Below are 12,164 nucleotides of genomic sequence, written 5' to 3'. Positions count from 1 at the left end.
ACTCCATAAAGTTCCTATTGGAGGAAAAAAAATTATTTTCACTAACTAAACTACTAAACTTACCAAATCATATTATATATTCTTAATTTAATCATTAAGACCTCTGATGGGTTCTAAAGGCATGATTATTGGGAGTCCTTGCTCTTGGATCCTTAATACTCATATATTTGCAAGGACCCCCGATAATCATGGCCTAATAGATGGAGATGGTCTTTAGGTCTTTTACTTATTTGCAACCATATATCTCGAAATTACCCCTGGCTATGTTGTAGAATTACCCGAGCACCCGTCTTGTTCCTCAAGTCGCTTTGATCCAAGCTCTTATATCTCCATCGACCAGGAGGAAAGGAACAAATCGGAAAAGATCGAAGTAACTCAAAAACAACTTTTGTCTCGCGAAAAACAGATCTGAAGATGGAGTGCGTGTTCGGTCTTGTCGGTAATGGATTCGCAATCGTGGCGGCGGATACATCGGCGGTTCACAGTATCCTTGTCCACAAGAACAACGAGGACAAGATCATGCTGCTTGACTCACACAAGCTCATTGCCGCAAGCGGCGAGCCTGGTGACCGGTAAAACCTCCTCCCTCGCCTCTCTCTCTCTCTCTCTGAATCAATGGATGATCGTGTTGTGGGAATTTGTATAGGGTTCAATTTACTGAGTATGTACAGAAGAATGTGTCACTGTATCAGTTCAGAAACGGGATCCCCTTGACTACCGCTGCTGCTGCCAACTTCACTCGTGGTGAGCTCGCCACTGCTTTGAGAAAGGTCACCTCTTTTCTTATTTTGATTTTGAGCTAGGGGAATTAGGGTTACTAGATGCTTTGCGTTAGATGGTGTTTGAAGGTGATAGAAAGATATTGTCTTTTCCTCTTTTGATACTCTACTTAGTTGAACTTGTTATGGATTGGATCTTTCTTAATAATAGTTAATGCTTTTTTGACATGCTCTTGGGTTCTTGGTTTTTGCTTCCATTCTGAGATTTTGAGACACGAGTGTTAAGTTATTGAATTAAGTTACCTGGAAAATATGTGTTAAAGAAACCTATGTTTCCAAACAAAACTTTTCATTATGTATGTAGGCATTATTAATATTTTCTTTTGATATGATGAAATAATTTTTGCAAATCAAACTTGGCTTTCTTTCAAAACTTTGTTGCAGTTTTGAAAACTCAATGTTCTGTGTTTGGATGTCACGCAAGTGTTACTACTCTTCAGGTTGATTCAAGTAACAGACTTTTGAACCGTGATATGTCCTTATGGCAGAAAAAGATGATACTCTAATCAAAACTAGAAGTCTCCTTATATCAAGTAATTGTAATGGCTTTGAAAGACTAGGAAGTTGTGTGCACCCTTGAAAATGGTTCCAAGAGTAGTAAGTTGTGTATCTGATACTCATCATGCATACTAATTTGTGATCTTTCTGGCCGATTTTGGGTAGAATCTAGTATTTATTGCATGTGGGATTTGCTTTAGACTGCTGAACCTTCCAATGATCAAAAGTCCATTAGTTTATAACAATTAATCTGATGTATTCCCTGCTTTCTTTTGGTTGTTTGTGATATATTTGCATGTATCAATCGTGTTGAGATTCGCCATTGCCGTTTGTTCTGTTTGAATCCAGAATCCCTACTCTGTGAACATCCTGATGGCTGGCTACGACAAAGAAGCAGGCGCATCTCTATACTACATTGACTACATTGCAACTCTTCACAAGGTTGACAAGGGAGCATTCGGTTACGGCTCATACTTCTCTCTCTCCACGATGGACAGGCACTTCCGCAGCGACATGTCCGTTGAAGAAGCCATTGAACTGGTGGACAAATGCATAGTTGAGATCAGGTCAAGGCTGGTGATTGCACCACCAAACTTTGTGATCAAGATCGTGGACAAGGATGGAGCTCGTACTCACGCTTGGCGTCAGTCTGTTCAAGATGTCACCACTGCTTCTGTCTAAGTCTGTTATGTTGTGTTTTCTACTAAGCTGGCATTAGCTTTTTTATTTTATTTTCAACTTTAGAAGAGCTTATATTACATGTGTTAAACTTTGAAATGACTTTCTTATGAGAGAACAACCTAAACATGTTCTTGTTCCACTATATCACGATTGACGAAGCTAAAAGGAAACAATGTACAATGACACTACTGAGAGAACAATGGTATGTCTAAAAGTCTATATCATCTCTGTTCGATTCACAAAGCCAAAAGGAAAGATATGGAGCAGATCAAGTATGGGGTTTAAAGAGACACCCACCAACTGGAGAACAGTGTACAATGAACTTCAGATTGTAAAGGAAAGAAAGAGGAATGCTTCAGATGCGAGTGAAGATAGAGGTGGGCAGCGTCATGATGATGGTCGAGAGAAGCCAGAAGCTTCTGATCTTTGGGGAGCCGTTTATGATGGATTCTGGTGTTGATGATAAGCTATCTGTTACTGGTGAGGGTTGAACGGAGGTTGGTGAAATTCCGGCGGCTTCCCGTGAAATGGCCAACGATGGAGGAGATGCGGAAGCTGTATCACCTGCAGATATCAATGAAACTCGTCTCGTCTCTGAATTCAAGTAAACTATTACCGAAATCGATTCACTCATACCGTAAACAAAAGGAGCTGTGAACTGAATGCTCTGAAGCGGCGGAAGCTCCGGCGACTCTGCATCACGCATAATTACAAACCCAAGATTGGACAATTGATTCAATTAGATTCGAAGAGGAATCGGAATCAACCTGATGCCGAGCAGATAGACTCGAAAGATTCGTCGGAACTAAGATCGCTACAGATCTGGGAAAGAGAAAGCAGTCGTGATCTATCCAACGGGAACCCAAGGATCATAGGTTGCCGGAGAAGATAACAGAGACAGTTTCCGGCGCCGGAATGGGCGGATGTGGAGAAAGCCGAGCAGCAAAGAGGATCCGGCCTGTCTGACATGTTGTTTGGTGGAGCGGAGACGTACGGAAGGCATGGAGAGAACATAACTAGCTCCTCCGTACAGGTGAGAGCCGGTGGAGAAGGTGCCTGCGTCTCGGAGGAGGAAGAGAAGGTGATCGCAAGTATGACGATGAACACGACGGTGTTGCTTGTGGCGGCCATTGGAGGGAGCTTCTTCGTGATTTCAGTTACAACCCGAAAGTGACGACTGAGACTAGCGTTAACGATGGTGGCGGGAAATAACAACCTTGAGGAGGTCTTGATAAGCGGTGAGTTGGCAATGATCAGCCATTGCTATACGTCCACGTGTTCCTGACTTTTTGAAGTTGCGTTGGCTTCAGGTTTTAACATTTGTGTATCAATAGAGAAACCAAGCAAGGTAGACTCGTCACTCGTGTATGATTTAATGTGAAAAAGCAAATGCTATATGGATATGTACACTGATTGTTAAAATAATTGACTTTTTTTCTTTCAGAAATTATATCTAGCGTCACACTCTCTGTTCAGTTACACCTAGTGTGTCAAAAAAAGTTATTTTGTCATTACGGTCGACCGCTTATTATTTGCATAATGGTATTGTAGGAGATGGATTACATCCCTCCACAAGGCCCATCGAATAACAGGCCCTAGCCCGGCAAACTTGACCAGTTTAGTCGGTTTAAGCGGCTAAAGATGTCGGCTCGACCGCAGAGTACTTTTAGCCGATCAGCTAAGCCGACTAAATACGCTCGGCTTATAGAGAACAGTACCAAGGCCCGCATACTCGGCCTTTAACGACAGGGCCCAAAGGACGACACGATTAGGGCATCACGGACGAGGACACTATAAGAAGGGATGAGGAGACAACGAAAAGAGGGGATTTTTGGACAACACACACAGAAGCGGCTAGATCTAGGGTTTCCTAATCATCTCTTTGATCCTGTTGCTTAAACCTTTGATCTTGTCTTCTTATTTCCCGTCAATCTTGTAACCTCTTGTTTGATTCTAATAAAAACGTCTTTAGTCACCACATTCCTACGTTCATCAAACCGAATCCTGCACAAACAATTGGTACCCACCGTGGGGTCGACTAAAGTAACGTTCTAGATCTACATGGTTCAAAACAACTCCACCCTCGGCGCTCCAGGCGGCGAACCAACCCCAACGCCCGAAGCCGCGCCGCCCATCACCACAGATTTCATGAGCTCTATCATGGCTCGACTTGCTCATCAAGACGAAGTCCAAAAGACGAACAACGACCAGTTAGCTGCTCTGGTCGCGGCCCTCACAGCTCCCGACGGCCAAACAAGCCGTCCCCAGCAGATACGCCGTCGCCTCTTTAACACCAACCCGACAGCGACCGGAGGCGAACATCTTTCAGACGACTCCGAGCCTAACGAAACCCTTCTCGCCGACCACCCACCGGTAGGTTCTGATATGGCAACCATACGCGAGCTCGCCGAGCTCAAACTCAGTTTCCAACAAATGAGCGAGAAGATCCATCAAGTAACCAGCGCGGCCCCGCAAATCGAGAGCGTCCTCGCCGCAACCTCACGCACTCCGTTTACTAGTGCTCTGACCAGTGTCCAACTCAGAAAAATAGAAAAACTGCGCCTACCCGAGTACAAACCCGGCGGAGACCCGGTGGAGCACATGACAGCTTTCAACATTGCGATGGCACGGGCTCGACTCCCAGAAGAAGAAAGGGACGCAGGCTACTGCCAACTGTTCGTCGAAACTCTCCACGAGCAAGCGCTAACCTGGTTTTCCCAGTTAGAAGAAAACTCCATCGAAAGTTTCCGCGACTTGTCGGCAGCTTTTCTCAAGACTTACATTATGTTCACCAAGCGCAGCGCTACTGCCTCTAGCTTGTGGAACCTCAACCAAACCAAAGACCAGAGTCTTCGCGACTACATGGAGAAGTTCAAAACCGTAGTCTCAAGGATTGACATTCCAGACGGTATCGCCGTTGACGCCTTGCGGAACACATTGTGGGTTCGTTCTAAATTCCGAGAGGATTTATACCAAAACCCAACTACGTCGCTCCAGGACGCTATCGCGCGATCTGACAACTTCATCCGAATGGAAGAAGATACTAACGCCATTCTCAGCAAGATGAACGCACCCAAAGCGCCAGCGGCTAAAAACGCCAACACGCGACAAGAACCGCGCCAGCATGCTCCAACCGACAAAAAGGGCCGCAAAGACGGATACATGTATGTCGTCAACGAGAACAACGTGCCGGTTTCAACTCTCGTAGTCCGCGGCGAGGGATGGAACAAGTGGGTAAGGGAGAAAAATTCGCCCGACGAACCAGTCGATACTGTTTGCACCACCCAACCTACAGCCGAAGCCGGGTCAGCAGCGGGGCCTTTCAGGACCGTCGATCTCACCAAGCATTGCAAATATCACGACTTCAAGGGACATGATACCACAGAATGCAAATCACTCTAAGCTCATTATCTCTCGTCACTTGCGAGCGGTGAATTTAAGTTCGAACCCTTGAAAGCTAAACCAAAGAATGGCAAGAGCTGGAGCAAGAACAAGGAAAGAAGAGACCAGCGCAAAGCCACTGGCAAAGGTCGAAAAAACGACGCTCAACGACGAGGAGGAAACCCCGAAGGATAACGGTGAGGGAGACTCCTCCGCCGACGAAGAGCATCCTGCTAATCGCAGACGCATCGAGGTTATACTCTCTCGGCAATCTTCGTCGTCCGACGACGATAACGACGATGCGCCTGTACTCGGAGATCTGAGAGACGTCCTGAAGCGGAAGTTTGAGTCCGAAAATGATAGCGGTCCCAAGCACAAAGACCTCCGGACGTTGCTGGACACACGGAAGTCTCGTCGTATCTCGACAAGCGACGCTAACAACAACAAAGGGCCAATTACAGACCCCCGAGATAAACTCAACGCTGACGCCTGCGACCTTCGCATACAGCTCAACCGTTCAAAACCAACAGACTTACGACGACAGTTGGAGTAAGCTAAAGGTCATTTTCAACCTCCAGCGCATGACACTAACATATCCACAGACCTCCGCACCTTGCTAGACTCTAAGCGAGTACAAACGGGACAGTCATTGAATGTCATCATGGGAGGCTCCCCTCCTAGCGGAGACACTGTCCGTTCGGTAAAAGACTATCGTCGACAAGTCGCGACTTCCCAGAAGTGGCCGACTAAACTGACAAGTCATCTTCCGATAACCTTCTCACCGGACGACGCTGAAGGAGTTCACGTTCCCCATAATGATCCTCTTCTCGTCGTCCTTGGAATTGGAGAGTATGATGTCACCAAGATCCTCATTGACACCGGAAGTTCCGTCGACCTCATCTTCCGAGGAACTCTACAGAAGATGGGAGTTGATCTTGACGACATAAAAGCGTCTTCCAGGACATTGACCGGATTCAATGGATCCTCCGAAACTATCTTGGGAACGATCCGCCTCCCGGTACGCGCGTGTGGTGTTATTCGAACGGTTAAGTTTGCCGTTGTAAGCACAAAAGCTCCTTATCACGCTATACTCGGCACCCCTTGGCTACACTCGATGCAAGCCGTTCCTTCCACCTACCACTAGTGCGTCATGTTCCCTGGCACGGACGGAAGGATAAAAACGCTGCGAGGGGATCAAAAGGCCGCTAGGGATCTCCTAGTCGCCACAGTCAAACTCCAACGGTCATCTCTACCCGTTAATTCTGTGTCTCACCCAACCTCAAAGGTACGTTCCCAGAAAAGCGAGATTCTCGAGTTACCTATTGACGACGCCGATCAAAGTCGAACCGTAAGGGTTGGTGCATACCTTTCTGAGGAAATGCAGCAGTCAATTCTGAACTTCCTCAGGAAGAACGTGTCTACATTCGCTTGGTCTATGGCAGACATGAAAGGCATTGACCCGACTATAACGACTCACGAGCTAAACGTCGACCCGACATTCAAACCTATCCGCCAGAAGCGGCGTAAGCTCGGCCCTGACAGGTCGAAGGCCGTAAACGAAGAAGTTGACAAGCTACTCGGCGCAGGTTCGATCGCTGAGGTCCGCTACCTCGAATGGTTGGCAAATCCGGTAGTCGTCAAAAAGAAAAATGGCAAGTGGCGCGTCTGCGTCGACTTCACCGACCTGAATAAAGCCTGCCCAAAGGATAGCTACCCTCTTCCCAACATTGACCGTTTAGTCGAGTCTACGGCCGAAAACGAGATGCTGACCTTCATGGACGCCTTCTCTGGATACAATCAAATAATGATGGACCCAGATGATCGCGAGAAGACAGCCTTCATCACAGATAAGGGAACCTACTGCTATAAGGTCATGCCGTTCGGTTTGAAGAACGCCGGAGCAACCTACCAACGACTTGTAAACAAGATGTTCGCAGATACGCTGGGTATCACTATGGAAGTGTACATCGACGACATGTTGGTTAAGTCGCTCCATTCCATTGATCACCTCCGTCATCTTCAAGAATGCTTCAAAACTCTCAACAAATACGGCATGAAGCTGAACCCAGCAAAGTGCACATTCGGAGTCTCTTCAGGCGAGTTCCTCGGCTACATAGTCACGCAGCGAGGGATCGAGGCGAACCCGAAGCAAATATCCGCGGTCCTGAACCTCCCAAGTCCGTGGAACAGTAGAGAAGTACAACGACTCACAGGCCGGATAGCTGCTCTAAATCGTTTCATCTCCAGATCCACCGACAAGTGCCTCCTATTTTACGATCTCTTGCGAGGAAATAAGAAGTTCATTTGGGATGAGAAGTGCGAGGATGCATTTACTCAACTCAAGCAATACCTGACAACACCTCCAGTACTCGCTAAGCCGGACGTCGGTGATGTTCTATCTCTCAATGTCGCGGTGTCACAAGCTGCTGTCAGCAGCGTTCTGATAAAGGAAGACCGCGGCGAACAAAAGCCCATTTTCTACACAAGCAGACGCATGACCGGACCAGAGACGCGATACCCGACTCTGGAAAAGATGGCTTTAGCAGTTGTCGAGGCAGCAAGAAAGCTTCGACCGTATTTCCAGTCACATTCAGTGGAGGTACTGACTGATCAACCTCTCCGAACGATACTCCAAAACACCAACAGATCTGGCAGACTCACGAAGTGGGCCATCGAACTCGGCGAGCTCGATATTACCTACAAGAACCGCACAGCGGCGAAGTCCCAAGTCCTCGCGGACTTCCTGGTCGAGTTGGCCCCAGAATTGGAACAAGATCTTATACTCCCAAGCTCAAACTGGACGCTGCACGTCGATGGATCATCGACCAACAAGGGAGCAGGAGCCGGAGTCCAACTACAGTCCCCGACCGGAGAGCTAATCAGGCAGTCTTTTAGCTTTGGCTTTCCCGCGTCAAACAACGAAGCAGAATACGAATCTCTGATCGCCGGACTCCGCTTAGCAAAAGCCGTAAAAGCTAAACGACTAAGCGCCTATTGCGGCTCTCAATTAGTCGCCAGCCAGTTCAGCGGCGACTACGATGCCCGCAACGACCGAATGGATGCCTATCTCAAAATAGTGCAAAGCCTGACAGCAGAGTACGAGTTCTTCGAACTCATCAAAGTTCCCAGAGGCGAAAACGTCTGCGCCGACGCCCTCGCGGCCCTTGGCAGCAAGCTTCGTGATCAATTTAAACGAACCATCCTGATACATCGTATCGAGAAACCAAGCATCGATATTCCTACCGACCAAACCCCCGTTGCCCCGGTCATCGAACCCGCTACTCCAGATGACGACGGATTTGGTCCTGATAGGAAAAACTGAGTTTATCGACTACCTCTCGAAGGGAGAACTCCCAAACGACAAATGCGAAGCTCGCCGACTAAAAACACGCAGCGCCCATTACGTCGTTCTTGACGATGAACTACACCGCTAGACCGCGAGTAAAGTACTCCTAAAATGCATTCATGGCGACGAGACAGCAAGGGTTATGGCAGAGACGCACGAAGGTGCTGGCGGAAATCATTCGGGCGGACGTGCATTAGCAATCAAAGTAAGGAGCTTAGGCTTCTTCTGGCCAACAATGAACGCAGATTGCGAGTCTTACGCGAGAAGCTGCGACAAGTGCCAACGGCACGCACCTAGTATCCATTGTCCAACCGAAATGTTGCGAACAACCACCGCTCCATACCCGTTCATGCGATGGGCAATGGACATCATTGGACCACTTCCCTGTTCCCGCCAAAGACGCTTCATCCTCGTCCTCACCGACTACTTTACCAAATGGATCGAAGCTGAAGCATACGCTCAAGTCACGGACAAAGAAGTCCGCGGTTTCGTCTGGAAAAATATTATTTTCCGCCACGGTTTACCTTATGAGATCGTTACCGATAACGGATCGCAGTTCATGTCAGGCAACTTCAAGGAGTTCTGTGGCAAATGGAACATTCGACTAAGCCCCTCCACTCCTCGTTACCCGCAAGGTAATGGCCAGGCAGAATCCTCCAATAAACTCATCATCGATGGCATTAAAAAGCGTCTGGATCTGAAAAAGGGTCACTGGGCCGACGAGCTCGATGGGGTCCTATGGAGCCATCGCACAACGCCGCGAGGATCGACTAAATCGACACCTTTCTCCCTCGCCTACGGTGTAGAAGCCATGGCTCCCGCTGAAGTCAACGTTTCAAGCCTCCGACGCTCCAAGATGCCTCAATACGTCGAACTCAACAAGGAAATGCTACTCGACGCCCTTGATGAGATAGAAGAACGACGAGATCAAGCTCTGCTGCGCATCCAGAACTATCAACACCAGATCGAGAGTTACTACAACAAAAGGGTCCGTGCCCGACCTCTGGAACTCGGTGACCTCGTCATGCGCAAGGTGTTTGAAAACACTAAGGAGCTAAACGCCGGTAAACTCGGCGCCAGGTGGGAGGGACCTTATAAAATCATCAAAGTCGTCAAACCCGGAGTATACCGACTTCAAACTTCACGTGGCGAAGAAGTTCCCAGATCATGGAACTCGATGCACCTAAGACGTTTCTACTCCTAGGTGTATCCTAAAAAAAAAAAAAAAAAAAAAAAAAAACCGAGTAGATGCACCCCGTGGTCACTTCTACTCGACCTAGTAAATGCGCCACTCACGGCCACTTTTACTCGGGAAAAACGAACTACGAATGGCTTGATCCTCAACCGAGGTACGTAGGCAGCCTTAAACAGGTCCAGCTGTAACAAAATCAAAGTCAAAATCTTGTTCTTTGTCTCAACTTCTACTGAGTGGATGCCTGTTATCAAACCCAACGGCTCCCGTGTCTCCAGCAGGAGATACGCGGACACTATCGTTCCATTTCCTGGCTATGTCCTGATCAGACACTTAGCCTGAGGACCCAACAGTCGCTAGTCACCTATGCCCAAGGAGCATTGACCGACTAAACGGAGTGAATCTTTAACCTTTCCTCGACTAAACGCGTAATGGACTAGCTACCCAATTACTCGATTGTCATTGAGGAAACAGACGAAAGAACCTTCCACTCTTAGATCCAGTCCCTTGTTTTCGATATAGAATGATGCGCCTAGACGTCGTCTCAATCGAAACGCGACAAGAGCTGAATAAATCCCCTAGCGGTTCGTTTCCTTATCTATTTGCAAAAGCCAAAGGTCAGGAATCTATTGTTTCTAAGCGAACACATCGCGAACCACAAAAGATACTGACATTTACTTTAGCAAAGTTTGCAAATACGGATGAGAAACACAACCCACAAATTTAAAGTCCGCTTAAAACATCGACTTGCCAATAAAATAAAAGCATGTCTAATCGTACAACAACAGGGTCTATCAAGACCACAAAAGATAAGAACATAAGTGAAACGTCAAGGAACAGAATCTTGATCGTCAGGACTCTTGGTAGCGGCAGCAGTCGGGTCCTCCGCCCGAGTAGGAATATAGGCAAGAGAGTCTACTACGGGAAGTGGAGGAACATCTGTATCCCCAGCTTCGTAGATCGTCTCCTCCTCAGCGGGACGTGGCAGCGACGCCTCCTCGATTCCATCGTTATCCTCCTCTCCATCCTCTCGTCCTTCGGAGGAAGAATCCGAGACGAGCACAGGATCCTCGACGCCCACGTTCTCGGTCTCTCCCTCTCGAACCAGAGTGTCGCCTATCTCGAGGCCGTCCTTTCCAGGAAACCCCTTCAGATTCTCATTCTCTGGGCGCTCGTCAAAACCGCTTCCCACCGGGGACTTGACAGGCTCGGTAGGGATAGACGTGACATCAACCAGTGGCTCCTCTGATGGCTCCTCAACAACTTCGAGCGAGGTAATGAGCCGAGGAGCCGTCTCTGGCCCGATCAAATTTACGTTCGACCCATAGGGATCGAATGGTGTTCTGAACCGTTCCTTGGCGAAACGAGAAGGAAGGACCAGCGGAGAAAGTGTAAGGTCACTATCGGACAGCGGCTCTACCCGGAGTTTCATAACCTCCGCCTCGTAAAGTTTCTCCTGCTCAGCGAAGACATCGATCATTTCTTGGGGGATCTCCGTCCCACTCGCCTTTATAACCTCGAGGCACTTCTTTGTTCCCGAAGCTTGACCATACAGGTTCTTCGCCTTCTCAAAAGCCTCCAGACGAGTAAAATGGTCGCGCACGCGATCAAAACGGCGACTTGCCTTCTCAGCCATAGCAGCCTCGACTCTTTCCCTCTCACGAGTAACCTCCAAACCCGGGAGTCCCTCAAGCGTTGCCTCTCTCTGATTAGTTTGTCTACCGCGGCATCTCTCTCTTCGACTAGCTCGGTCTTCTCCTTCTCCAGGTTCGCAGCCGTTTGCTCCAAATGACTTTTCTCTCGGACGAGCTCCTTCCTCGCCGCGCTGGAAGACTTAAGCTTGCCCTCCAGTTCTTCGAACTTTACTCGAAGAATCTCTTTCTCCTCTGCGGCCTTCTCGTTGGCCTTCTTATGCTCCGCCCTTACTCTCTCGATGACCTTCAACCTCGTCTGGGCAAGCTTCTCCGAAGATCCCAACTGGATCATCGTCTGTTTCAGAGCACTATCGTATTTCTCAATGAGAAAGTTCATACTCCCGTCACTCTGCAAAAACGACAAACACAGACCACGTGAGACGAATAAACCCGACGAATCGAATAATGAGATAAAGTATGAAGAGTAGCGCAGTTACCCGAGCTCTCGAGGAAGCAGCGTCTATGTATTCGTTCTTAAAGTAAAGGTCGTCCAACTGTGGCATCTCCTTTGTCCCACCACAAATTTGGCGCGTCAGCTCCGCGCACCTAAGAGGATTAAGGATTAGGGGGGTTGTCTCGTTGTAGGAAAACTC

At 48.1% G+C, this 12,164-nt stretch overlaps 4 protein-coding genes across 4 annotated transcripts; 3 read left to right on the top strand and 1 right to left on the bottom strand.

Annotated features, from left to right (window-relative positions):
• The first annotated feature begins 233 nt into the window (after positions 1-233).
• LOC106406839 (proteasome subunit beta type-2-A-like) lies at positions 234-2,100 on the top strand. The gene is made up of 3 exons (XM_013847574.3): positions 234-572; positions 647-770; positions 1,626-2,100. Exons 1-3 carry the CDS (start codon positions 415-417, stop codon positions 1,956-1,958), a joined length of 615 nt encoding a protein of 204 aa, XP_013703028.1. The 5' UTR covers positions 234-414; the 3' UTR covers positions 1,959-2,100.
• Positions 2,101-2,133: 33 nt separating this feature from the next.
• LOC106406477 (non-specific lipid transfer protein GPI-anchored 25-like) lies at positions 2,134-3,329 on the bottom strand. The gene is made up of 3 exons (XM_013847151.3): positions 2,726-3,329; positions 2,595-2,651; positions 2,134-2,522 (listed from the first exon to the last, which is right to left on the bottom strand). The coding sequence occupies exons 1-3, from the start codon at positions 3,087-3,089 to the stop codon at positions 2,314-2,316; spliced, it is 630 nt and encodes a 209-aa protein (XP_013702605.1). The 5' UTR covers positions 3,090-3,329; the 3' UTR covers positions 2,134-2,313.
• A 690-nt stretch (positions 3,330-4,019) lies between these two features.
• On the top strand, positions 4,020-5,360 carry LOC106404057. Its single transcript, XM_048759717.1, has one exon. It carries the CDS (start codon positions 4,020-4,022, stop codon positions 5,358-5,360), a length of 1,341 nt encoding a protein of 446 aa, XP_048615674.1.
• A 640-nt stretch (positions 5,361-6,000) lies between these two features.
• On the top strand, positions 6,001-6,483 carry LOC106404056. Its single transcript, XM_013844813.1, has one exon. It carries the CDS (start codon positions 6,001-6,003, stop codon positions 6,481-6,483), a length of 483 nt encoding a protein of 160 aa, XP_013700267.1.
• The last annotated feature ends 5,681 nt before the right edge of the window (positions 6,484-12,164 follow it).

The sequence above is a fragment of the Brassica napus genome, chromosome C6 (assembly GCF_020379485.1).
Source record: "Brassica napus cultivar Da-Ae chromosome C6, Da-Ae, whole genome shotgun sequence".
Taxonomy (NCBI): domain Eukaryota; kingdom Viridiplantae; phylum Streptophyta; class Magnoliopsida; order Brassicales; family Brassicaceae; genus Brassica; species Brassica napus.
Note: the sequence above shows the minus strand (reverse complement) of the source record. Positions and strands in the feature narration are given on the sequence as shown.

Bases quoted from the DNA above. Each gene is read 5' to 3' on its own strand.
- LOC106406839 (XM_013847574.3), top strand. From the start codon at position 415: ATGGAGTGCGTGTTCGGTCTTGTCGGTAATGGATTCGCAATCGTGGCG. The intron at 573-646 runs GTAAAACCTCCT...GAATTTGTATAG, and splicing joins AGCGGCGAGCCTGGTGACCG to GGTTCAATTTACTGAGTATG. The intron at 771-1,625 runs GTCACCTCTTTT...GTTTGAATCCAG, and splicing joins TCGCCACTGCTTTGAGAAAG to AATCCCTACTCTGTGAACAT.
- LOC106406477 (XM_013847151.3), bottom strand. From the start codon at position 3,089: ATGGCCGCCACAAGCAACACCGTCGTGTTCATCGTCATACTTGCGATC. The intron at 2,652-2,725 runs GTTGATTCCGAT...TGCGTGATGCAG, and splicing joins GTCTATCTGCTCGGCATCAG to AGTCGCCGGAGCTTCCGCCG. The intron at 2,523-2,594 runs GTATGAGTGAAT...TGATATCTGCAG, and splicing joins CACAGCTCCTTTTGTTTACG to GTGATACAGCTTCCGCATCT.
- LOC106404057 (XM_048759717.1), top strand. From the start codon at position 4,020: ATGGTTCAAAACAACTCCACCCTCGGCGCTCCAGGCGGCGAACCAACC.
- LOC106404056 (XM_013844813.1), top strand. From the start codon at position 6,001: ATGGGAGGCTCCCCTCCTAGCGGAGACACTGTCCGTTCGGTAAAAGAC.